The sequence below is a fragment of the Phascolarctos cinereus genome, unplaced genomic scaffold, assembly GCF_003287225.1.
Source record: "Phascolarctos cinereus isolate Bilbo 61053 unplaced genomic scaffold, phaCin_HiC Scaffold_4;HRSCAF=312, whole genome shotgun sequence".
Classification (NCBI taxonomy): domain Eukaryota; kingdom Metazoa; phylum Chordata; class Mammalia; order Diprotodontia; family Phascolarctidae; genus Phascolarctos; species Phascolarctos cinereus.
The window spans coordinates 544366865-544392671 of NW_027555847.1; the positions used below are offsets into that span (position 1 = coordinate 544366865).

Genomic DNA, 25807 nt, shown 5'->3' on the forward strand with positions numbered 1-25807 from the left:
TGTGACACCCAGAACAAACAAACCTACAAACCTTCAGTGCTTTTCTTAAGCAATAGATGATACGACTAAAGATGATCGGTACAGATTTTGTTGTCTTCCCAAACCACTTAATGTGATCAGAGAATTAAAATTTCAGCAAGTCATTTAAAGATAGCTACATTGCAAGTCCTGTAACACCCAGGTTAGGTTTCTTGTGGCTTCATAGTCATATGAGGAGGAGACAGAGTATTTCAGATACTGTAGATAGTCTGTAATTTTTTTTTCCTATTTGTGTGATCAAGGAAATTTATTAAGTGCAATGAGGTCACAGTAATTTTCAATAAACTGTGACTTGCTGATTTATATCAAAAGATCCATACAGCAGTAAACAATACCATTTACATTTAATTAGTTTTATTGAACCAAAGGCAATTTTATTTGTAATGAACCACATGTTATGATTAAGGATGTATTTTAATGATCTTTAAGTAAGGCGAACAAATGTTGCCCTTGACCTAATAGAGGAGGCTTTCCTACATTATTGATAACTTTAGAGTGATTTCTAAATTATTATTGTGAAATGCAGAGAAAGACATTCTCATTATTATGTCATTATTCAGTCAATTCATGACTAATATAATAGATAGAATGCATTCTACTAAATGGTTATGTGCATATAAAAGGATTGTTGATAGCATGTTATTTGTTGCCATATTTTAGAAGGTATCGTCATAAAAGTTTTATGTTTTTAAATTACTTTGTTGACATAGAATTTTTGGTGTCTTTGTAATCTAGAACTTAAGGAAAACAACCTTTCCTTTGCTTGTAAGTTCTAACCCATATTGAATAGGTTGAAAGGCCATGAATTCATTATTTCTTCTATTCCAATTATTGTAGAATTATATTCTGAAGGAGAGCTCTGAGTGGTATTATGATAATTATAAAACATTGTATTAATTCTCTTTATATTAGTTATCAGTATACATTTTAAAAAGAATCATTTTTATTATGATTTATTAACACTTGCATCATTATTGATTACTGTAGTAATTGTTCTCAAAGGAAATCAAAACAGTTTACTAATTTACTCTGATTTTTATGTGTTCACTGTAATGAAAGGAGACCAGGAGTGGACAGATTGTAAAAATATGATAGAGATTACCTTTGTAAGCCAAAGAAGCCAATACATTCCATCTTTTGGAATTGATAGCTATTCTCTTTTTCAGAGCATGTTGTTTTCGCCTATCAGAATTGAATACTGCCTTCTCCTAGAACTCATTCCTTTAAAGGTTTTATTCTATTTTGTTGTTGTTGTTATTGTTGAGGTTATGCCTTTCATTGTTCAGTAAGGCCTTTTGATATGAAGAATTAGCTTTGTAATGAAGTTTCTTTCCAGAAACCACTATGATGTAACTTTTAAAAATCAGCCTAACCATTTAAAAAATTAAGATATGGTTTAATGTCTTTGCCAAAGTGTAATTCTCGGTTTTCTATGGCTAAGTGCTTTAGGATTTTATGTTTATTATTTTTTCATACTATGATATTTAGGAAATTCAATTCTAGAGATGTTTATATTCATTCTGTGTGCATTTTGTTTTTATTTATAATATTTTGTCAATAACTTTTGTTCTTATGTAAGTTACTTACCACACCCCTGATTGAACTCTAAATTTTGAAAAAGGAAAAAATTAAACAAAAACACCTGATATAAAGATTCCTAGTATTCCTCCATCTCTGCTTTGAGGGAAGAAGTAATCAATAAACATTTATTATGCTATTTGCAAGGCATTGGCACTAGGCATATAAACTTTTAAGAAAAAAAACTGACAGAGGCCCTGCCTTTAAGAAATTTACATTCTTGGGGCAGCCAGGTGGCACAATGGATAGAACATCGGCCCTGGATTCAGGAGGACCTGAGTTCAAATCCGTCCTCAGACACATAACATTTACTAGCTGTGTGACCCTGGGCAAGTCACTTAATCCCATTGCCTAACTAAAAAAAGAAAAAATAAAAGAAATTTACATTCTACTTAAGGGGATATGGCATTTGTTAAGCACTTATTGTGTGCCAGGCATTTGTGCTAAGTGCTGGCATTACTGGAAAAAAAAAAGCAAAGAAAGAAAGAAAAAAAAGAAAGCAAAAGCAGTCCCTGCTTTCAAGGAACTTATATTCTAATGAGAAAGATGTGGTGGTGGGGTAGAAGAGTAAGAAAAGACTCCTTGCAAAAAGTGATGTTTAAGCTGTATTGAAAGAAGCCAGAGTTTCTTAGGTAGGGGACATGTAGTACATAGGCATGGAGATGAGAAAACTGAGCATCGTATGTTAGGAAGAGCAAATAGGCCCTTATGACCATACTGTAGAGTGTGTTGAAAGAATTTTATTAGACCGGGAAGATAGAAAGGCGAAAGGTTGTGAAGTCCATTAAATGGTAAATATATATTTGCATATATTTGATCCTAGAGGCAGTAGGGAGCCACTGAAGTTATGACTAGGGAATGACATGGTCAGACCTTCAATTTAGGAAAACTGTTTATGAGTTAGTATGACAGGAATAAAAGGAGAGATTCAAATCAAGAACTCTATGATTTGAAAAAGAGCCTCTTAAGTTTTCTAGATGTATTCAAGCCTTCACATATGTTGAACCACATAAACCCCAATTTTAAAGAGTCTGTAGACAAATGAAATTAGGGTATACGTATCCATGGTTTAATCTCTCTCAAGCTGGCTTGACATACATTGCATGAGAGTTCAGTCCAAAACTAGGCCCTCCCTAAGGGGGCAGTTCAGATCTGGCTCAGTTTGGGGTTTGAGGTAAAAGGTTATATGCCCTTCAAAGAGTAGGTATTCCCAAGGGATGCCAATCAACCCTGAGAGGTGGGCTATATTAAAATGAGCGTCTTGAGTCAAAGAGACATCAGTTTCCACGTCACCTGTCTTGACAATAAGGAGGAATCAACATTCTCCCAGACCTGTCTGGGCAACATAATAAGCAGGAATAGACCCATTAAGATTAGATCTTAAGGTCCTTCTGAAGAAGGACTGAACTTTGAAAGAAGCGGGGATAGGGAAGCTCTGAGTCTTCAAGATAATGATTACTAAGAAAAATCATTTTTCATACGTACTTCTCTTTTTTCATCATGTACATATTTGTAAGTGGAGCTATGAAAGGGCTGCTTCATCTCATATAATTTAGTTTATTCTCAAAAGATAGGTTTCTACCAAAAGAGTTGTTGTTGTTCATTTGTTTGAGTCACGTCCAACTCTTTGTGACCCCATTTGGGGTTTTCTTGGTAAAGATACTGGAGTGGTTTGCCATTTCTTTCTCCAGCTTGTTTTACAGATGAGGAAACTGAGGCAAACATGGTGAAGTGACTTGCTCAGGGTCACACAGCCAGTAGGTGTCTGAGGCTCTATTTGAACTGAGGAAGATAAGTTTTCCTGGCTCCAGGCCCAGCATTCTATCCATTTTGCCTAGCTTTCCTGCTACCAAATAGTAGTCTAGACATTACAGGGACTAAGGAAATAGTGAAACTAAGATAATATTATTGCATTGCATTAAAATTACATTTTGTAGTCAGTGGAGCAATTAGTTGTCTTTTGGGAATGTCTTAAGAGCCATTGTCATTCTTTTTCTGAATAAAATTTCCTATAAATTCAGAAATTTTCCCCCAGGAAAGCAGCTCACAGATCACATCTCCTCCATTCTTTATGACTGTTGGCTTATTTTCTCCTACCTGAAGGGGTCCTCCCAGCATGGTAGGGGACTTCCTTCTTTGCGCCTAATATTATAAGGGTACTGTTGTGACACTTGGCTATCTGCTTGCTATTTCTCACCCTTGCCAAAAAACCAACAACCTTCTCTTCTTCCTTTCAAAAAGGAAGCAAATTTTCCTTTCATAGCAAATGTTCTCTTTTGTGAGATAAAATATGGTGAGAATTCATCTTTTCCAAATATGGTTTAACCATTGATTTGGGGGTTTTGGGTGTGGATAGTTTTCATTATTAACAATAGTTGTAAATTATTATCTTTACTAATTACGTTGGTTCATGACTTTTTGCTTTTTGCCATTCACTAGATTTTAGAATCAGTTACCATTTTGTTGGATGACAGGAAACAACTAGTTTAAAATAAACAGAGCTAGTATTTTGTCAGTCTCATGTAACTTATAGGAATTAATGCATAAATTCAGGCCTTAGAAATGATTATAACCATATAACCTACACTGAGTTAAAATTAAACATTCTTCTTTGGATTATCTGTCATTTTCTAAGTTAGCTCTCATATCTGTTACTCCCTTAGTGACCTGGGGAAAGTCACTCTCTCTGCACTTCAGTTTCCTTACCTGTAAAATGAAGGGGCCACACTAAATGACTGTTAAGGTCTCTTCCAACTCTGTGATTCTGTGGTCTCCAGAGAAGTACAATGGGAAGGATAAGACGACTACTTTTGATGCTGTAGCCAAATGTAGTCCCTTAGGCATATTTCTTTACTTTTGTGTGTCTTGTATTCCTCATATGTTCAACAAGGGAATTGGCCTTATTGATCCATGAGTTCCTCCCAAATTTAAAATTAACATGATTTTATTTCAGTTTTTGTACGTAAAGCATCTTCTAGAGTATCATTTCTTTTATTATTTCTATGAAAAATGTGAACATGAATTGATTACTGAAATTTTTTCTATGCAGTTTCATTGAATTACAAAATTACAATTAATTAAATTTTGATCTATTTCAGGACCTTTTTTCCATCAATGCTTATGTTTATGCGCAGAAGCCACAACTAGATATTCATAGCTTTGAAGGCACTTTTACGAGGGTAAGTTGTCTTAATTACATGTATGTATATGTATCTATATAGATGTATGTATATATATATATATACATACATCTATATATGAAAATTTATGATGGAAATTTAATTCAGTAAAGCAGTTTGCTATTATGAAATAATAATAAAATCTGAAATGTAAATTTAAAGTAGAAACTAAAACCTATTAGAGGAATTTTAAAGTAATTGCCATTTTAAAAACTGAATAACCATTCTGGGTAGATGCAGCCAAGCTGCTTTTCTTTTGTGATGTTTGCCTCCAAATAAAATTCATCCCTAAAAATTACTAAGTATCCTCAAGTTACATAATTTGACTCTTCTATCCTTCTGTCAGAAAATATTAACATGACATGATCTTCATATCTTTCCCAGTTTTCATTATTAACAATAGATGCAAATTATTATTTTTACTAATTACACTGGTCCATGACTTTTTGCTTTTGTTATAGACTTGTTATTCTAAATCTTTTTAAGCTTTCTATTAAAATTCAAACCAATGATGTCTCAAGTTTTTTTGCTTCTTTTGGAACTAATATTACTAACAAATCACTTCAGTTTGCTGTAAATACTTTTCCACACATAGTATTACCAACCTACCATCTCCTATTTCTGTTATTTATTTTTAAATTGCTGGCACAATTTGTACTTTATTTTAAAAAAAAATTGTTCTTGAGGGAAAATTCTGTTATATGATAGGAAGATGAGCTGGTAATGTGGTGAGTGTGAGGAATGACAGATGAACAGATATATACTCTACTAGAACTTTTGGGATGTTTGGAGAAAGCCAGAATGCTTTTCATCACATTAGATATATCTTCTGTGGTAAATTCATAGGAGGACGTGAACAAGAGTCACACAGGATGAGCAGGCATAGTTTGATTATATGATCTTCATAATGAAAGGAATTTACAAGTCAGTGACATAAAACCATGTGAGCATATGATCATGGCTTTGCTCAGTGTTTATTTCCTTTCCAGTTGGATTCCTATTCATATTTTATTGAATAATTGTTATTTTGTGGCTAAATACTAATTTGATTTTTTATCACTATCATGTTTTAATCCAAAAGAATTCTTCAGATAAATGTAAAAAAAATTTTCTTTGAGTATATATTATGTTTCATGTATAATAAATCATATTTAATACATAAATTCAAATATACCTGAAGGTACTATTTAACAGTGAAAGAATTATAGTGCAAACAGCTTCTTTAAATGATTTTTTTCCTGTATGTTATCAATAACTTTCAGTGTGTTTTTGGTTACTTTACATACCTGCACACTTATTCAGAAGAATGTCGTCTTTTGTTACTTACAGCAGAGATTTGTGAAATGCTGTGATTTTTGTATCTTCAGTTTTTATTGCCTTTTTTCTTCTTGACAGTGGTAGTGATAGTGCCCTTTCCTTGGTACTCTTTATGTTGAATAAAGTCGCCTGTCAATATATTTAGTACTAGGTCTCTAGGGTAAAAATGTAGCCCACTGTATTTACCTCTTTGTTCTATGGAGCTATAAGGAATTACTAAGGTGGTATAGAGGAAAGAAAATGACCCGAAGAGTCAAGAGTTTTCATCTCATCTTTATTACTAACTAACCAACTCTTTATTGACTTTAGTTCCTTTGTGTATAAAATGAAAGGGTTGGACTGCATTCTCCATCTCTAAAAATCTGTTTCTGTGTTTTCCCTCTGCAAAAGACTTACTCTACTGCGCAATTCCTGGTTTCCTTCAAAACTTAGTTCAAGTATCACCTTACATATAAGGCTTTTTTCTAATTTCCTCAGCAGTACTGCCTTCCTGCGGCAAAGTTACCTTTTATTTTTTTCTAACTACCTATCAAGGAATCTGATTGCTCTGCATTAGAATATAAGCACCTTGAGGAAGGTACTATTTTTTTTAATCTCTTAACATTTAGCACAGAACACAGTACACATTAGATTCTTAATAAATGCTTATTGATTGATCATGAAGTTGAACCTAGGTTCTCAAGGGCTGTGTTACGGAAGCACAGGTTCTGGTTATTTCTTTTAAGGAGAAAAGGCTTTGAGTATGAAGGCAGTGATAGATTACTTGGGTTTTTTTTTTCTTTTCCTTTGGTCTACATAGGGTTGTAAATTTTTATGTAACACAGTTGTCAAAGGTGATCTGCTATATTGTTACCTTCTTCCATGATGCACAGATTAGGAAAGTGGATAATCCTGTCTTAAACGGAAAATGGAGCAACAGACAAGAAAAGCCAAATCGTGCTTGTGTCTGTCAGTTAATCTTTGAGTGATCTGTGATCCAAAATTCTTCACTAGAATACAACACTCATATGTAGGCAAAGCATTTTTACCCTTTTCTTCTCAGTCCAGAGACCTTTCACCTTAGGTGAAAAAGCAGGAGCTAAATAAGAATTGAGCAGTCGAACTTTCTCACCAATTCTTTTTCTTTTTTTTTTTTTATCATTTATTCCTTCAGCCTCTAGTGCTAGTCTTATCCCTTCTTTGATTTCTTGTTATTCCCAATTTAGCCAAACTCCTTGTCCTTAACATTTATCACCTGTCCCTACTCTTCTTGGTCTTTATTGTTCTTCATGGTATTCTTCATTATAGTGTTTCTGTGCTTTTTTATTCATCTTTTTCCTGTTTGTTGCTTCCATTTCCTCTGCATATATTTCATAAATATGAGTTTTATAATGAGTTCTTTGTGTGGCCACATGAGATTCTTCAGTTTGGGTCCATTTTTGCCCTTCACCAGAATCATTTCTGTTCATGTCTTAGCATTTCATTTAAAAAATTTTTTAGGCTAACTTCCCCCTATAGTATTTTATGCCACTGGAATGTATGTCTTCTTTTCTTGAAACCTTTTAAATGTGTTCTCAAATATAGCATGCATGTCACAGAGTTTGTGCTTGAGTGGTCACTTTCCCTCACGTTTTCTGGCATTTACAAGTCTCCAACCTTGTCAGATTTGGGTCCAGAATTGCAATTCCTGTTGTTGCTTTTCACTTTTTCATTTTTCTGAAGGATGTTTTGCTATTGAAGCAAGACGTAAATTTATCCTCTGCTTTGGATTTGGCAGAGGGAACTCCCTCAAAGTTCCAGATTGCTTCTTGCTCTCATTAGGCTTCCTTGCCTGGTTTGTAATGTTTCCCAAACTTCTCATCTAATTCCCTCTTTTGTTTAACAGAATACCCCGTTTACTGTGGAGAGTGAAATGTTAGGGATAACAGACATGTCATGTTCTTTGGCAGTGAAACTAAAATGACAGAAAAGATGTAAGGGGAAGCTTATTTTTTTCCCTTCCCTTCCAGGATGAGGAGATCCAAATAACATCCCTGCAGAGTAGGCTGGCTATGTGAGGAGTGCCTACCATCATGGGTTTAATCTGAGTTTAATCTAGTCAAGAATAGTACCTTTTTCCCCTAAAGTTGGATTTTTTTCACCTCGTCTGCTGTAAACACAGTACTGTATGTCTCTTCAGTTATTTTAGTTTAATCTTTTTAAAGTTAGCTCTGTTGCCACTGGCTCTCTTCCCTTACCTGTTTAACTAACCCCTTTCCTCTTCTTCCTCCCATGCTGCTTAATACCTTTACCTCTGGTTTTGGATTTAGCTTGTTAGTTCCTTTTCTTTTATGGCTTTTATATAGTTATTTAATTCTTCCCCTCATTTTTTCCTTCCCACTTAAGTAGTCAAGGAGAATCCTCTTTCCTTTTCTCTCTACTTTATTTTTATTACTTTTTAAAATTTCATTTTCTGTTCCTGTTTTTAGAACAGACTTGTTAATTTGTTTTAGTTTATCAACAATCACCTCCATAAGCTTTTGAGTTTTAAATTTTTCTCCCCTTCCCTCCCTCCCTTCCTCCCCAAGATGGAATACAATCTAATATAGGCTATACATATACATTTCTATTAAACATATTTTCACATTAGTAATGTTGTAAGTAAGAATTAGAACTAATAGGAGGAACCACCAGAAAGAGGAAACAAAACACAATAGAAGAAAAAAAAAACAAATAGTATGCTTTGATTTAGTTTGATATGCATTCAAACTCCATAATTCTTTCTTTGGATGTAGATAGCATTTTCCATCATGAGGCTTTAGGAGACGTCTTAGATCCTTGTATTGCTGAGAGGGGTTAAGTCTATCAAAGTCAGTCATCAGTCAGCGTGGCTGTTAACTGTGTACAGCATTCTCCTGGTTCCACTCTCTTCACTCAGCATCAAACCATACAAGTCTTTCTAGGTTTATCTGAAGTTTGCCTATTCATAATTTCTTATAGCATTGTGACATTCATATGTCACATTCACAATTATGATTACTATCTGTGTCTTTCTTTCTGTCCTTTTCCCCCCTGTTTATGCTTTTCTTTCTCCTTTCTCCTTTTCCCTCCTCACTAATGTTTTTGCTTTTGACTACCGCCTCCCTCAGTCCCACCTCCCTTCTATTAGCCCCCTCCCTTTTCTTCCCTATTACCCTTACTACTTCTTCCCCCCTTCTATCTCCCCTCCCTTTTTTTTTAAACATATGTTTTTAAAACTTTAGGTTCCAAATTTTCTCCCTTCCTCCCTCCCCACCCACTCTCATTGAAAAGGCAAACAACTCAATATAGATTATACATGTGCAGGTATGCAAAACACTTCCATAGTAGACATGTTGTGAAAAACTAACTCTATTTCCTTTAATCCTATGCTGCCCTTCCCCATTTATTCTATTCTTTCTTTTGACACTGTCCCTCCTCAGAAGTATTTGCTTTTGATTACCCCCTTTCCCAATCTGTCCTCTTCTCTATCATCCCCCTGCTCTCTTGTCCCCTTCTCCCCCTATTTTCCTGTAGGGTAAGACAGATTTCCATACCAATTGAATGTGTATGTTATTCCTCCTTAAGCCAAATCTATGAGAATAAGATTCACTCATTCCCTCTCACCTTTCCCTGTTTCCCCTCCACTGTAAGAGCCTTTTCTTTTCTGTTTTGTTTTGTGAGATAATTTATCCAATTGTATCTCTCTTTATTCTTCTCCAAGTATAATCCTCTCTCATCCCTTAATTTTATTCTCCAGATATGACCCCTTAATCTTCAACTCACCCTGTGCCCTCTATCTATCTATCTATTTATCTACATATACATACACATAATTTTTTTCCTCCAACTACCCTAATACTGACAAAGGTCTCATGAGTTACAAATATCATCTTTCCATGCAGGAATGTAAACAGTTCAATCTTAATAAGTCTCTTATGATTTCTCTTTCCTGTTTACCTCTTCATGTTCCACTGGAGTCCTGTATTTGAAAGTCAAATTTTCTATTCAGCTCTGGTCTTTTCATCAAGAATGCTTGAAAGTCCTCTATTTCACTGAATGACCATTTTTTCCCCTGAAGGATTATACTCAGTTTTGCTGGGTAGGTGATTCTTGGTTGTAATCCTATCTCCTTTGCCCTCCAGAATATTATATTCCATGCCCTGCGTCCTTTAATGTAGAAGCTGCTAAATCTTGTGTTATCCTGATTGTGTTTCCACAGTACTTGAATTGTTTCCTTCTGGCAGCTTGTAATATTTTCTCCTTGACCTGGGAACTCTGGAATTTGGCTACAATATTCCTAGGAGTTTTCCTTTGGGGATCTCTTTCAGGAGGAGATCTGTGGATTCTTTCAATTTCTATTTTGCCCTCTGGTTCTAAATATCAGGGCAGTTTTCCTTGATAATTTCTTGAAAGATGATGTCTAGGCTTTTTTTGATCATGGCTTTCAGATAGTCCAATAATTTTTAAATTCTCTCTCCTGGATCTATTTTCCAGGTCAGTTGTTTTTCCAATGAGATATTTCACATTGTTTTCTAATTTTTCATTCTTTTGGATTTGTTTTACAGTGTCTTGATTTCTCATAAAGTCACTATCTTCCAATTGCTCTATTCTAATTTTTAAGGAAGTATTTTCTTCAGTAATCTTTTGGACTTCCTTTTCCATTTGGCCAATTTTTCTTTTTAGGGCATTTTCTCCTCATTGGCTTTTTGGACCTCTTTTGCCATTTGGGTTAGGCTATTTTTTAAGGTGTTATTTTCTTCAGTATTTTTTTGGGTCTCCTTTAGCAAGCTGTTGACTTGTTTTTCATGATTTTCTTGCATCACTCTCATTTCTCTTCCCAGTTTTTCCTCTACTTCCTTACTTGCTTCTCAAAATCCCTTTTGAGCTCTTCCAAGGCCTGGGACTGATTCATATTTTTCTTGGAGGCTTTGGATGTAGGAGCTTTGACTTTGTTGTCTTCTTCTGGTTGTATATTTTGATCTTCTTTGTCACCAAAGTAAGATAATATAGTCTGACTCTTTTTGCGCTGCTTGCTCATGATCCCGGCCAATTACTTGAGTTTTAAACTCTTTGTTAAGGTAAGAGTCTGCTTCCAGTGTGGAGAATGTACTGTCGCAAGCTTTGGGGGTTTGTACAGCTGTTTTCAGAGATACTTGTAGGGACCTGTAAATTTTCAGTTCTTCCAAGGTGGTATGATAAGGGGCGAGGTGTTTATTCCTTTCCTGGCCTGTGCTCTGGTCTGTTAGTGACCACAAGTACTCATTTCTGTCCTGTAACTGTAAGGAGGGTTTTCTCTGCACAGCCACTACAAGCTCCACCATGCCAGTGCTCCTCCTCACCCCAGGACCACCGCCTAGAACTGTTACCCAGATCCAAGCACTGGCAAAGCCTCACCACTGCCAAAGAGATCCCTGCAATCCCTCTCTGATTAGCCACTGGATTCCCCCTCAGTCTATGGGCCAGAAGCTCACAGCTGCCCTCCCAGGGCAGTGCTCTCGGGGAACTGGAGCTGAGAACCCGTGTTCCTTTCTGAGCACCACAGAAACAGACTTTTCCCCCTGACCTTCTAAGTTGTCTTTGGCATTCATGGATTGAGGAGTCTGGAAACCGCCACAGCTGCCCACAATTTAGTCCACTGAGGCCTGCTCCAGGTTCACTACAGCCTGTGTGCCCATGCCGCACTGAGCTCCTCTCCCATCCCAGTGCGATATACCTTTCTGATCAATCATCCAGGTTGTCTTGGGCTGGAAATTTGTTTCACTCTGTCTTTTTGTGGGTTCTGCTGCTTTAGAATTTGTTTAGAGCCATTTTTTTTGTAGGTATTTGGAGGGGTTTGGGGTAGAGCCCAAGCAAGTCACTGCTTTCACTCCACCATCCTCCCCTCCCTTTTCTTTCCCCTTTTCCCATAGAACAGACTTGTTTCCGTCATTCTCTGTATTATTTATCTCCCCTTTCTGTTTGTTCTTTGATTCATGGCCATTCTACTTATTTAGTAACCCATTATTCTCTATATTCTTTATTGAATTAAATTTTTTGAGATGCCTATTTTGGATTCTCTTTTCTAAACAGTTTCTGTTGTTGCTTTACACGTACATCTTGTCCCCTTTTTTCTTTTGTGCCTCATCCTTAGAAATACCAATACATTTAGGTGATAGAGAGGTTATTGATCCATGGTAGGAGAACCTATGAAACTTATGAAGCTGTTTTCTAAAAGCTTCCAGCTTAAAAGAAGTTAATTTCCGTAAAAATAAGTTATGCAAATGAATAACCATAAAAATAAAAGAATCACATTCAGAGATTTTATATGACAAATGAATATTTGGTAGTTTACAAAGAAATCACAAAAGTTTTCTCAAACCCCTCCAAAAAATGCCTGTTCAGGTTGGCAAAGTGGTTGATTGTCCTTAAAGTTGTAAAGATTACATATCAACCTATAGAGGGGACAAGACTAGGCTCTATTGATTGAAGGTGGTAGTTAGTAATGTCTAGCCTTAATACTGGTGATCTGTGTCCCTGATGAGGACTTTTATCAGAAAGCTTCAGGGCAATATTTTTCCTCCATTGCTTAGAGTAGAGATTCTAGGCCCGGGAAAGGCAGCTATTATGCAGTATTTGTGATGTTAAAACATCTGCAAAAGTGAAAGCACAAGGCAGTTTCCTAATTAGTATGGTCTGTATTCCTCAGCAGGAATATAAAGCAGTTAGATGGTGCAGTGGAGCGCATTCCAGGCCTACAGTCAGGAAAACTCATCTTCTTCTTGAGTTCAAAACTGGTCTCAGCTGTATGATCCCTGGGCAAGTCATTTAACCCTGCTTGCCTCAGTTTGTGATCTGTAAAATGAGCTGGAGAAGGAAATGGCGAACCATTCTAGTATCTTTGCCAAGAACACCCCAAATGGGATCATGAAGGGTCAGACACGACAAACAATAAAACAAGAAAGGTTGTTGTTGTTAGTGTTCAGGTTAAAGAATTGTCTCCCTGCAACATCTACCAGTTGCCTTATGGGGACAAACAGAAAAATCTGATCTCTCTTCCATGTGATATCCTTTCATATATTTGAAGATATTTGTACTCTGAGTCTTCTTTTCTCCAGAATAAACATACCTACTTCCTTCACCCTATCCTTATATAAAATGGACTCAAGGGCCTTCACCATCTTAGTGGCCCTTCTTTGGATATTCTCTAGCTTATCAGTGTCCTTAAACCATGCTGCTTAGAACTGAACATCAGACTCTAGATGAGGTCTGATAAGAATAGAGTACAAGAAAACTATCACTTGCATGTTTCTGGAACCTAAACTCTCTTCCGACTTCCAGTCTCCCATCTCTAACTACCTTATGGACATCTCATATTGGATGTTTAATAGATGCCTTAAACTCAACGTTTCTAGAACTGAGCTTATAGCCTCCTTCTCACCACTTATCCCAAATCTTCCCCTCTTCCTAACTTTTGTATTACTGTTGAGGTTACTACTGTGGTCTTCATTACCCAGACATGCAGCTTCCATGTCATCTTCAAGTCCTCCACCCTGTCTTTTACTTTCAGTCTTTCAAAGTTCTGTTGATTCTACCTTGGTAACATCTTTCACTTATCACTCCTTTTTCCTCTGATACTGGCAGGCCATCCTCACCTGACACCTTGATTTCTTCTGTAGCCTTCTGGTTGATCTCTCTGTCTGAAATCTCTCTGCTACAGTCATCCTTCACTTAGCTATCAAATTGATCTTTCTAAAGGGCAGGTCTTAGCATTTCATCCTCTTATTTCATAAATTCTAGTGGCTCCCATTTTTTTTCCTAGAATCATATATAAAATGCTCTGTTTATCCTTGAAAGTCCTTCATAAATTGGTTCCTTCCTACCTTTCCAGTTTACTCTCCTTAGAGTTCTCCTCAGTCCAGAGACATTGGAATCCTTACTATTCCTCTCACAAGATAATCTTATTTCCTTACTTTGTACAGTTTCACTGTCTATTCACTAGACTTGGAACTTTTTTCCTCTTCATTTCTGTCTCTTGGATTTCTTCACATTTCAGATAAAATCCTACTATCTGCAAGAAATTTTTACCAGTCCTTCCTAATTTCTCTCTACCTGTATCTTTTTCCTGAGATTATCTTGAGTTTTTATATATATGTATATGTGTGTATGTATATCTTGTTTGTATGTGGTTTCTATAGTTATCCCCTTTAATGAGTTTTTTGTTTGTTGTTTTTGCTTTTTTTTGTTTGTTTGTTTGTAATATATCACCAGCACTTAACATAGTACCTAGCACATATTAGGCCCTTAATAAATGCTATTGACTTGACTTCTTCACCCCCTAATCCACACTTTAAATATGATATAGAAAGGATTTTTACTTCTTCTATTTAACTTTAAATCCATGGAGACATGTAAATTTGTTACTGGATTACTCAACTAGAGTTTGGAAAGGTATTTGTTGAGAAAATATGATAAAGACAAATGAATGCTGAATTTAGAGTCAGTACAGAAGTAACTTTGGTTCTCACTTCAAAATTTGTTAGCTCTGACCATGGGCAAGTCATACTTTCTAATCCTCTGTTTCTTTATCATCATCATCATCATCATCATGAACTTCAAACATTAGCTGTTATTACTATTTTATTGTCATCCTTTTTCACTGAATAACAAATCTAGCATTTTAATGACACTTAATTTTTAGTGTGACTGCTGGTATTCTGCCCTCTTTTTGTCCTTTCTTTGGGCTGTCAACACAGTGAAGTTTCTGTCGCTACTTTGGTGCCTGCACAAGGTATCCTAAAGTTCTTAGTCAAGTTTTAAACTAGTAATAGTTTTAATAGCTTAGAGCTACACTAACGCTTTTTGAGACACCCTGAATTTACTGTATACTGCCTGTTATACGTGGTACGACAAGTTGTTCACTTTCTGTTGTTAAGTTTATAATCAGAAGAGACTGTGATTGGGAAAGATGTTTAAATACTTATGAGGTAAAGTAAACATGGAGTAAGGAATCTGACTTTAGTGTGTAGGTTAAATTATTTTTTTTTGTTTTATTTTAATAAGAGTTTGTGGACTTGAGGTCTTTAAGCAAAAGCTGGCTGACTGCTTGTCAGTTATGTCATGAAGAGGAAATTTTAAAAAAATCTATAGAGTAGGTAACCTCCGAGATACCTCCTACTCCTGAAATTCTGTCATTCTTTTGTAAATTATTACCAGCTTTTGAAGTTTCAAATTGAATGTAATAAAATATTACTCAATAGAAAGGTAACTAAACAATCTACAGAACAATACTAAGGAAGCAAATGATTAAAAACAGAAACCTCTGTGTGACTCTGGGCAAGTCACTTAACCCCAATTGCCTTAAAAAAAAACACACCAGAAACCTAATTTGATGACTTAAAATAGGAATAGTCTAAATAATCCTACAAAAAAAAAAGTGGCAGAATTAGTAAGCAGAAAAAACCACAAACATTTTGTTACAGTGTAGTGTAGCCTTGCTTTGCACCATAAGAATTCCCAAAATGCACTGGGATGTCCTGTGTAGAGGTAATAGAGATTGTTCTGTGCAGAGTTTTGGGAAGAAGGAAGGCTATAAGAGAGATAAGTGTGGAGTTTAAGAGAGTATGAGAGAGAGAGATGGGGTATTATTGCTACCCTAGCTTGTTTACTCCTTCCCACTTGCACCTGAAAAGATCCTGAGAAGCACTGGTTACAGATGCCTGTGGTATGAATTGAATCTAGTTTAGATGAGACCTTTCTGCCCAGATATTATTCCTTCTTCTCCAGTATGACCCACGGGTGATGGCAGTGATGTCAGATGGGAGCACTGATATAACTGTTTCCATCTCTGACTTCTAAGCAGAAAACCTTTTTCTGTTACTTGCATTCAGAAAATCAGTGGATGTAATCTGAATGTGCCGTGAATCTGTTCCTGTTCCCATTAAATATCCTGGTTGCCGCCACCTTTCTGTACTAATTCATTCTTTCTGAAACATAAAACTAATTTAGTGTTGTTAAGCTACTATTTGGGGAGTACTGTAGATAAGGAGGTAGAACTAGTGTAGGAAAAAAGCCATAGATAAATCCAGTGCTGGACATAGAAGCTGGTCTCAGGCAGGGACTCAGCATTTGAATGGTGGGCTTCCTACGAGAACTCACCAACACCATTACACTGGCTATGATGATTTTATAAATGAGTCCCCTGTTTTAATCAGGAGAAATAACTAAAAATCAGAGAGACTGATTTATAGTCTGAATCTCAATTTTCTTAGGCCTATTATTCTTTAAAACTGATAAGAGCCATTAAGAAGAAGAGCCTAAGCCTTGTACAGTCTTATGTTCCTAACACTCGAAGAAAATAAACAACAACAAAAAAATTTAAAAAGCAAAAATGCAATCAAAATCAGAAGTTTTTTCAACAAAATTTACTTTGTATGAGATAAATTCTTACCTTTTTTAAAAAAAATAAAGTTTTATTCTAGTCAGCCCAAATATTACAACATATTTAAATTGAAGGTGATATTTAAGTTTAAAACCTTTCACTAATGTCCTTCTTCAGTGTCTCATTCAGGCATGGATGTAATTCTGTGTCATATCAAAAGCTATGCCAAAAGAACACAAACTTTGATACAAAGTACCAAGTTGTAATGTGTTGTGGTATGTACCAAGTGATGAATTGTTGTTGTTGTTATTTGTCCTTTGTTCTTGGAGAGGACTATAACATCAGGAATTTGCTCTGACATGCAAATGAACTGGATTTAAGTGAAGGAGGGCTGTACAAAGTCAGCAGCCTCACTTTCTCCTCCGGAACCATCTGGGTACAGTTTGCAATATAGATTAGGACTAGTGGAGATGGCCATGGATGCAGTGGGAGACCTTGGCCTTTTTAAGCTAAGGTCTTTATTAAGAAGTCTCAGCTTGACTAAATATATGTCTAGTGAGAAATTATAAGATTGTTTTCAAAGTCCAACTTAGTTAGCTATAATCTGATACACATTGTTTTTGGGGGGATTTTGGCAGAGTGGTATGTTTTTTTCACTGTGGCACCTCTTCAAGCTCACAAATCACAGATAAGTTGCATTGTATTGAAGGTAGGAGGAAGTAGTCACATTGACAAAATCAAGGTCAGTGAAATAAATTTGGGAAAAATGGCTCTTGAATAAATTAATTAGTAATGAAATTAAACTTTAATAAAGAACTTATAGGCTATGTAGTTAAATTGATTGGTAGTCACATGTGCCTTGAACCTTAGGTGAGAGAATTTAGTTACTGAAATACTAAATGGTCATTGTCATAAAGTGTTTTCTCCCATATCATAGCCATATAGTTTGCAAGAGCAGCATAATATCTACTTGCCTATTAAACTAGATATGAAAAGAAATTGAATTCAAAATTTGTGTGGACAAAGAAGTCCAATAAACTGGGACGGATTTATAAAGTTCCAGTTGCTTTAAATTCCTTGTCAGTCAGGCAGTCAACAGGTATTTATTAACCGTTTATTACCTACCAGGTACTGTGCTGGGGATACAAAGTGAAGTAAATATGTGGTCCCTCTTGTCAAGGAATTCACATTCTAACAGGGGAGACAACATATAACATATATTTAACCGCAACAAACATACAGTGTTGAATAAGAAGCAATCTTAGGGGAAAACCATTAAGAGGGTTAGGAGAACAAGAGTCTTATCTCCTGCAGGCAAGATTTGAGGGAAGCTAGGAGGTAAAGACAAGAAAGAATAGCATTGCAGGAATTAAGGACAGCCAGTGAAAAGGGAAATGTAGAGTCTCATGTAAGGAATAGCAAGGAGACCAGTTTGGATTAGCAGGAAGGTTAGAAGAATCTTGGATTACATAGAGAATAGAAAAGGGTAAGAACATTGTGAAAGCAAGAAGAAGCTAGGCTATAAAATGCTTTAAATACCACACAGCAGGTTACATTTTTTTTTTCTGGTGGCAGTAGGGAGCTACTGGAATTTATTGAGTGGAGGGAGGGGAGTGTGATGTGGTAAAACCTAAGCTTTAAGAAAATCACTTTGGCAGAGAAGTAGAAGATGCGTTGGAGTGGGAGAAACTTGAAGCAGGGAGAATGACCAAATGACTGTTTTGATAATCCAAGAGAGATGTGATGGGGGAGTTAATGTGGGGGTGGGGAGGCCTTCACTAAGGTGTTTGCTGTGTAAGTGGAGAGAAAGGGGCCTATACAAGGGGTCCTGTGAAGGTTGAAAGAAGACTAGGCAACAGAATGTGGATTGTGTATGGAAGAGGAGTCAAAAGTCATGTCAAAGCAGAGCCAAGATGGCAGAGTAACAGCAGTGACTTCCTTGAGCTTTCCCCCAAACCCCTCCAGATACCTATAAAAAATGACTCTAATCAAATCTAGAGCAGCAGAACCCACAAAAAGACAGTGAAACAAATTTTTTGACCAAGACAATCTGGATGGTTGATGGGAAAGGTCTGTTCCACTGGGATAGGAGAGGAGCGTGGTTCAGCATGGGCTGTGCAGGTAAAGACAGGACCCCAGCGAACCTGGCGCAGTCCTCAGGGATTGAATCACTGGCAGCTATAGAGATGTCCAGACTTGTGAACCCACAAATGACAAAGACAACTTGGAAAGTCAGTAGGAAAGGTCTGTTGGACCTGGGTGAGAGAGGAGTGTGGTCAGGCCCCAGCCCGAGTGCAGCCCTGGGGCGTGCCTACAACGGGTGGGATCACATGGCTGATCAGTGAGAGATTGCAGGTTTCGCTTGCTTTCCCTGGACTTGGGTCTGGATCACAGTCCTAGGTGGTGGTCCTGAGGTGAAGAGGAGTGCTGGTGTGGCGGGTGTGGTAGTGTGGAGAGAGAATCTTCCTCACGGTTCCAAGGCAGAAAAGAGTACATGTAGTCACTTATAGACCAGAGCACAGGCCAGGAAAGGAGTCAGCACGCCTCCTTTGATCATACCCCCTTGGAAGAATTGAAAATTAAGAGGTCCCTAGAAGTATCTCTGAAAACAGCGGCACAAAAACCCCTGAAGCCTGAAACAGGGCACCCTCCACGCTGGAAGCAGAGCCTTACCTTAACAAAGAGTTAAAAAGTCAAGTAATTGACTGGGAATGTGAGCAAACAGCACAAAAAGTAGTCAGACCACAGAATCTTACTTTGGTGACAAAGAAGGTGAAAACATACAACCAGAAGAAGACAGCAAGTCAAAGCTCCTGCATCTACAGCCTCCAAAAAAAAATGAATTGGTCTCGGGCCATGAATGAGCTCAAAAAGGATTTTGAGAAGCAAGTAAGAGAAGTAGAGGAAAAACTTGGAAGAGAAATGAGAGTGAGGCAAGAAAATCATGAAAAACAAGTCAACAGCTTGCTAAAGGAGACCCAAAAACCACCTTAAAAAGTAGTCTAACCCAAATGGAAAAAGAGGTCCAAAAAGCCAGTGAAGAGAAGAATGCCTTAAAAAGCAGAATTGGCCAAATGGGAAAGGAAGTCCAAAAGCTTACTGAAGAAAATACTCTTAAAAATTAGAATGGAGCAAATGGAAGCTAATGACTTTATGAGAAATGAAGACACTGTAAAACAAATCCAGAAGAATGAAAAAATAGAAGACAATGTGAAATATCTCACTGGAAAACCATCTGACCTGGAAAATAGGTCCAGGAGAGATAATTTAAAAATTATTGGACTGCCTGAAAGACATGATCAAAAAAAGAGCCTAGACATCATCTTTCAAGAAATTATCAAGGAAAACTGCCCTAATGTTCTGGAACCAGAGGATAAAATTGACATCATCTTTCAAGAAATTATCAAGGAAAACTGCCCTAATGTTCTGGAACCAGAGGACAGAAATTGAAAGAACCCACCAGTCACCTCCTGAAAGAAATCCCCAAGGGAAAACCCCTAGGAATTTTATAACCAAATTTCAGAGTTTCCAGGTTAAGGAGAAAATATTGTAAGCAGCTAGAATGAAACAATTTAAATATTGTGGAAACACAATCAGGATAATACAAGATTTAGCAGCTTCTACATTAAGGGATCAGAGGGCTTGTAATATAATATTCTCGAGGTCAAAAGAGATAGGATTACAACTGAGAATTACCCACCCAGCAAAACTGAGTATAATCCTTCAGGGGAAAAAAATGTACATTCAGTGAAACAGAGGACTTTCAAGCATTCTTGATGAAAAGACCACAGCTGAATAGAAAATTTGACTTTCAAATACAAGCCTCAAATACAAGAAGCATGAAAAGGTGGACAGGAGAGAGAAATCATAAGGGATTTATTAAAGTTGAAATGTTTATATTCCTTAAAAAAAAAAGTCATGCCAAGATTGTAAACTTTGCTGGCTGAGAAGGTGATGGTATCATTGATGGTAATAGGAAAGTTGAGAGGAGGGGAAAAATTAAAGAGAAGGGAAGAGCATAAGCATTTTCATAATATCTTCTATGTGCCATGCACTGTGTTAAGTGCTTTTTACAAATATCTCACTTCATCCTCATAAAAACGCCTGCAAGGTAGGTAGTTATTATCCTCATTTTACAGTTATGGAAACTGAGGCAAAAAACTTGCCCAAGGTGACTGTGCTGTCTGAAGCTAGATTTGAGTTCTGATCTTCCTGACTGTAGGCCTGTGTTCTGTCTACCATGCCACCTAGCTTCCTCAAAAGAGGGGGAGAAGATAATGAATTCAATTTTGAACATATTGAGTTTAAGATGTTTAGGGGATATCAATTTAGAGGTATCCTGCAAGCAGTTGATGATGAGACTGGAGATCAGGAGAGCTGAGAGCTGATGAGATCATCAACTATGATAGTAGAGAGCACGGGTTCTTAACTTTTTTTGTTATGGACCTGTTTGGCAGTCTGGTGAAGTCTATGGACCCCTTTTCAGTATAATATTTTAAAGTGCATAAAATAAAATAAGTAGGATTAGAAAGGAAACAAATTATATTTAAAAAGTTACTAAAATATCTTCTAAAATCTTTTAAAAAACATACCTACACCTTGGATTAAGGACCAGGAGTATAAAGGCAGAAGAGGACCCAGGACAAAGCCCTGGGTGGCACACCCAGTTAGTGACATTGACCTGGATGTAAAGCTAGTAAAGGAAAATGAGAGTGGTCAGACAGTAGGAGGAGAACCAGGAAAAAACAATGTCATGAAAACCTTGAGAAAGGAGAAGAGGGTGATCAGTAATGTTAGTGGCTTCAGAGGATGTGTATGTATAGTGTATTGTGTGTGTTGTGTGTGTGTGTGTGTGTGTGTGTGTGTGTATGTATACACACACACACACATATACATATGTGTATATATATGTATATATATGCAAAATTGGTAATATTACCTAGCTGTGAACATTTCCCAGAAGGATATAAAGTGAACTAATAATGTCAAGCTTGAACTGTGCTATTTGAAGTATTCCTAGGGAGCTGGCCTTAAAACAAAGAAGGCCTGGGTTCAAGTGTTACCTCTGACACGCTTGTCTGTGTGACCATAGGTAAGTCTCAGTGTTACAGGCAACTCACGAAAAGACTATGTTACCAAGGGGGGGAAGGTACCAACTTTTATTTTTAGAAGGATTTTCCTTACCAGGGAGACTCCATAGTTCTAATCCATATCTCTATCCTATGATTATTGTGATTACTATCCTATGTAACTTTGTTCTAGATCCATCAATAATTTTAGAGTAACAGTATTAAGGTTTGAGTTTTAAAGTTTAGGTTTAAAATTTTATCTTTATTCCTAGTTTTTTTAACACCATCTTTCCATTTAGACTTTTTATAATGCATTTTCTGCTGTAAGCTCCTTGTAAACCATAGTACAGCTATGTTGTTTACGTCTTTCCCAGTCAAAATACTCTACTTTCAAAAAGCAAATCTCTATTATTTGCTAAGTAGTGTAAAGTATTGAGAAAACAGCTTGAAATGGTAACATTTAACATTTTCTCCCTTAGCAGATTTTATCTTTTTGAAATTTATAACATTAAGTAAAAAGAAACCTAAAGAAGTTATGTAGAGATAATTTCTTTTCTACCTTCCAGTCTTTATTTTGTGCTATATGTGATTGGTAAAGAACCCTCGTCTACAATAATTTTCTTGATATTAGAAAAATGTTTCATGTTTAAAATCCATCATTACTATTTCTGTATTGAAAGAAAACTGCATAGTTATTGTGTTTTCATCAGCATCTAATTGTGCCTTAGAACTATTAAAAAAATGGATAAATGACTATAGAAAAGTAATGGGAGATCCAACTTGAATGTCTAAAGCTAAATTGCAAAGAACCTTTTATTTTCAGATCAGAAGACATAAAAATCTTGCTTTTCAGTGCCTTCACTGCTTCTTGAATTTTGTGACATGAAGGAAAGGAAATAATGAAATATAGCCCTCTCTCATAAATTTTAAAAATGCTTGTGTTACAAGAAAATCTAAGGAAAATTATAAAATTATATTTTAGGCTCCTAAAATATGATACATTTTAGATTCCTAAAGTGACAAGACTTGTACTGGAACAATAAGTAAAAATTAGGTAACCACAATTAAAATAGGCTTTGTATTGTTACCAGTGTAGTGCAGTTATCCTATTGTATATCTATAATCACAGCATCACATACATTGTTTGAAATTGACCTTAGAATTCATCTAAGAATACCCATTCCTGAACAGTAGTCTCTGAAGGTTTTCTCAGGAAGAAAACCTTCTTCTTGAGGCAATCTATTCTACTTCTGGACAGCTCTAATTTTCAGGAGGTTTTTCCTTATATGCAGCAGAAATCTTCAGTTTTCACTAGTTTTTTCTTAGGTCTGCCCTCTGGGACCAAGCAAAACAAATCTAATTCCTTTTTCACACTTAATCAATTACTTAAAGGTAACTATCATACTTTCTCCCACTTCTGTCCCCCTTTCATCTTAATTCTTTCCCCTGTTCAAGCTAAACATCCATAGTGTTCTTAACTTTTTTTTTTGGCCACTAGTCTTACTTTATATATGGTTCACATGTTATTCACACCCAATGTTCCAAAGCTTTTAATGATTTCCAATTGCCTGCCAAATAACATAAGAACCCAGTATCACATTTGCACACTTGTCAGATTTGCAGATGACACAGTAATAGAAAGTATAAGTAACCCATATAAGAAAGTCAGCCTCTGAAAAGATCATGACAGTTTAGAAGTTTAGAACAAGTATATAATAAGATAAAATTTAATGGGAAAAAATATTGTTTGGGTTCAAAAATTAACCTTCCACGTACAAGTTGGGACATGGTTCATTAAATATCATTTAATCTGAAAGGCATCCTGCGGTTTAATTGCCTGCAAATTTAGGTTAATTCAGTAAATGTTATATAGATAATAATACTAGTAGGTCCAGGACTAGCAAAGTGATACTGTCACTATGCTTTGCGTTCGCTAGACCAGGTCTAGCGTTGTTTCCTCTTCTGGGTGCCACATTGGAATGATGTTGATGAATTGTACGTAATCTAGAAGTATGTAACCAAAATGATAAGAGATCATGTGGACAACTCTTGTGGAGATTGGTTGAAATGATAAGGGAATGCTTTGACCTAAACAGAAAAGTCTTATTTAGGATAGGAAAGGTAAGTTCAAGTATTTGGAATGACTGTCATATAGAAAAGAGATTAGGTTTGTTCTTCTTGACGCTAAAATGTAGAGATAGGAACAGTGTATGGAAATTGCAAAGAGGCACAATTAGTTTTGATGTCAGTGGGACATAGGCCTTTGACTTGCAGAAGGGTGCAGCAAAGGTCGCCATTCCACTCTTTCTCCTCTGGTATTGAGAAGTACCTTCTCAAGATTCCTGGAAATTTCAAGGTAATGTGCATGTACCAATCGCTACCTGCCAGAGATGTAAATGGGATTAAAATGGATTCATTCTCCCTGTCCATGGTAGATGTGAAGTCTGGGGGACTTTCCATGAAGCTGAAGAATGGGAGCAGTAAGAATAGAAAGGAAAATAAGTAAAAGTTATTGATAGTAGCATGAGTATAGTTGGCCTAACAGAAGGGTTGAAAATGGGCATGTTGGCTCATGGCAGGCCCACACTACCTCTGAAGAAAAAGAAGCCATAGCATTTGCTATTTGCTCCAGAATATGGCAAGAACAATTCAGTGAAACGTCTTCTGAATCAGAAAGAAATGGCAAAGAAGAACAGGAGAAAGGCATGTTTGGCTCCTCATATACAAAGCTTATCAATCAGTCAGCAAGCATTTATTGAGTGATTCATGTATTCCAGGTACAGTCCTGCGTACTGTGGATAGAAAGCCAAAGAAATAAGCTGTTCTCAAGAGGCTGACGTTCTCTTAGATTGGTACATATATAAGCCAAGTCGAGTATTAAGTGTTTGCATTCAAATAGGAAAAGACAGCACATAAAAATGTTAAGAGGTTGGGGATAGCGGAGTGTCAGGAGTACGGTCCACTGGGAAATGCAGACATGACTCGCCTAGGTACTTTCCTTAAATTAGGCTTGAGGCACAATGAAATAATTATAAAACAATTTTTAATTTATAAATTAACAATTATAATTATTTATAATTTGTAAAATATAATAAAAATAATAAAATAATTTCCTTAAAATTTCCTTTTCATGGAGTAACCAGTCAGTCAAAATAAATTTTGACCAGAATAAATCTGTACAGAATAAATACAAAATCATTATATACAGTGTAGCAAGAAAGGCTTTGTGTAGTACATGGTAGTTAATGTGTAACCTTTTTGTTTTAATTAATTCATTTTACTTTTCAACATTCACTTCTATAAAATTTCAAATTCCAACTTTTCTAATATTGTAAAGTCATGTTGTAAAGAAGAATTAGAACTAATGGGAGGAACCATGAGAAAGAAGAAACAAACAAACAACAAAAAAGACAGCAAATAGTATGCTTTGATATGCATTCAGACTCCATAGTTCTTTTTTCTGGATGTGGATAGCATTTTCCATCGTGAGTCTTTTGGAATTGTCTTACATCTTTACATTGCTGAGAAGAGCTAAGTCTGTCAAAGTTAGTCATCATACAATGTGGCTGTTACTGTGTACAGTGTTTTCCTGGTTCTGCTTACTTCACTCAGCGTCAATTCATTCAAGTCTTTCCGGGTTTTTCTGAAGTCTGCCTGCTCATTATTTCTTATTGAACGATAGTATTCCATTACATTCATATACCACAATTTGTTCAGCCATTCCTCAATTGATGGGCATCCCTTCAATTTCCAATTCTTGGCTGTCACAAAAAGAATTGTTATGGGTCCTTTTCCCACTTTTATAATCTCTTTGGAATACACACCTAGTAGTGGTATTGCTGGGTCAATGGGTATGCACATTTTTATAGCCCTTTGGTCATAGTTCCAGATTGCTCTCCAGAATGGTTGGATCAGCTCACAACTCCAGCGGCAATGCATTAGTGTTCTAGTTTTCCCACATCTTCTCCAACAGTTATCGTTTTCCTGTTTTGTCATGTTAGGCAATCTGATAGGTGTGATGTGGTACCTCAGAGTTGTTTTGTTTTACATTTTTCTAATCAATAGTGATTTAGAGCATTTTTTCATATGACTATAGATTTAATTACTTCAGTTGATGTGTAATCTTGAAACAAAATAAGGGAATCTGTGAGGCAGAGATGAGGAAAGAGTGTATTTCTAGGGCATAGCCGGTATAACAAAGGCCTAGAGAGAGCAAAAAGAGTGCTGAAGAACAAAGATAAAATTAACTTCGCTGGACCTTATAATGTAAAAAGAGAAGCAATTTATAA

At 36.3% G+C, this 25807-nt stretch overlaps 1 protein-coding gene across 7 annotated transcripts in view; it reads left to right on the forward strand.

Moving 5' to 3' along the window:
• ATP9B (ATPase phospholipid transporting 9B) overlaps positions 1-25807 on the forward strand; it is a 460772-nt gene that overhangs the window by 179480 nt on the left and 255485 nt on the right. For all 7 annotated transcript variants that reach the window (XM_020986912.2, XM_020986914.2, XM_020986916.2 and 4 more), the window contains one exon: positions 4716-4796. In XM_020986912.2, coding sequence (XP_020842571.1) covers positions 4716-4796 — 81 coding nt within the window. The remainder of the gene's footprint in view (positions 1-4715; positions 4797-25807) is intronic.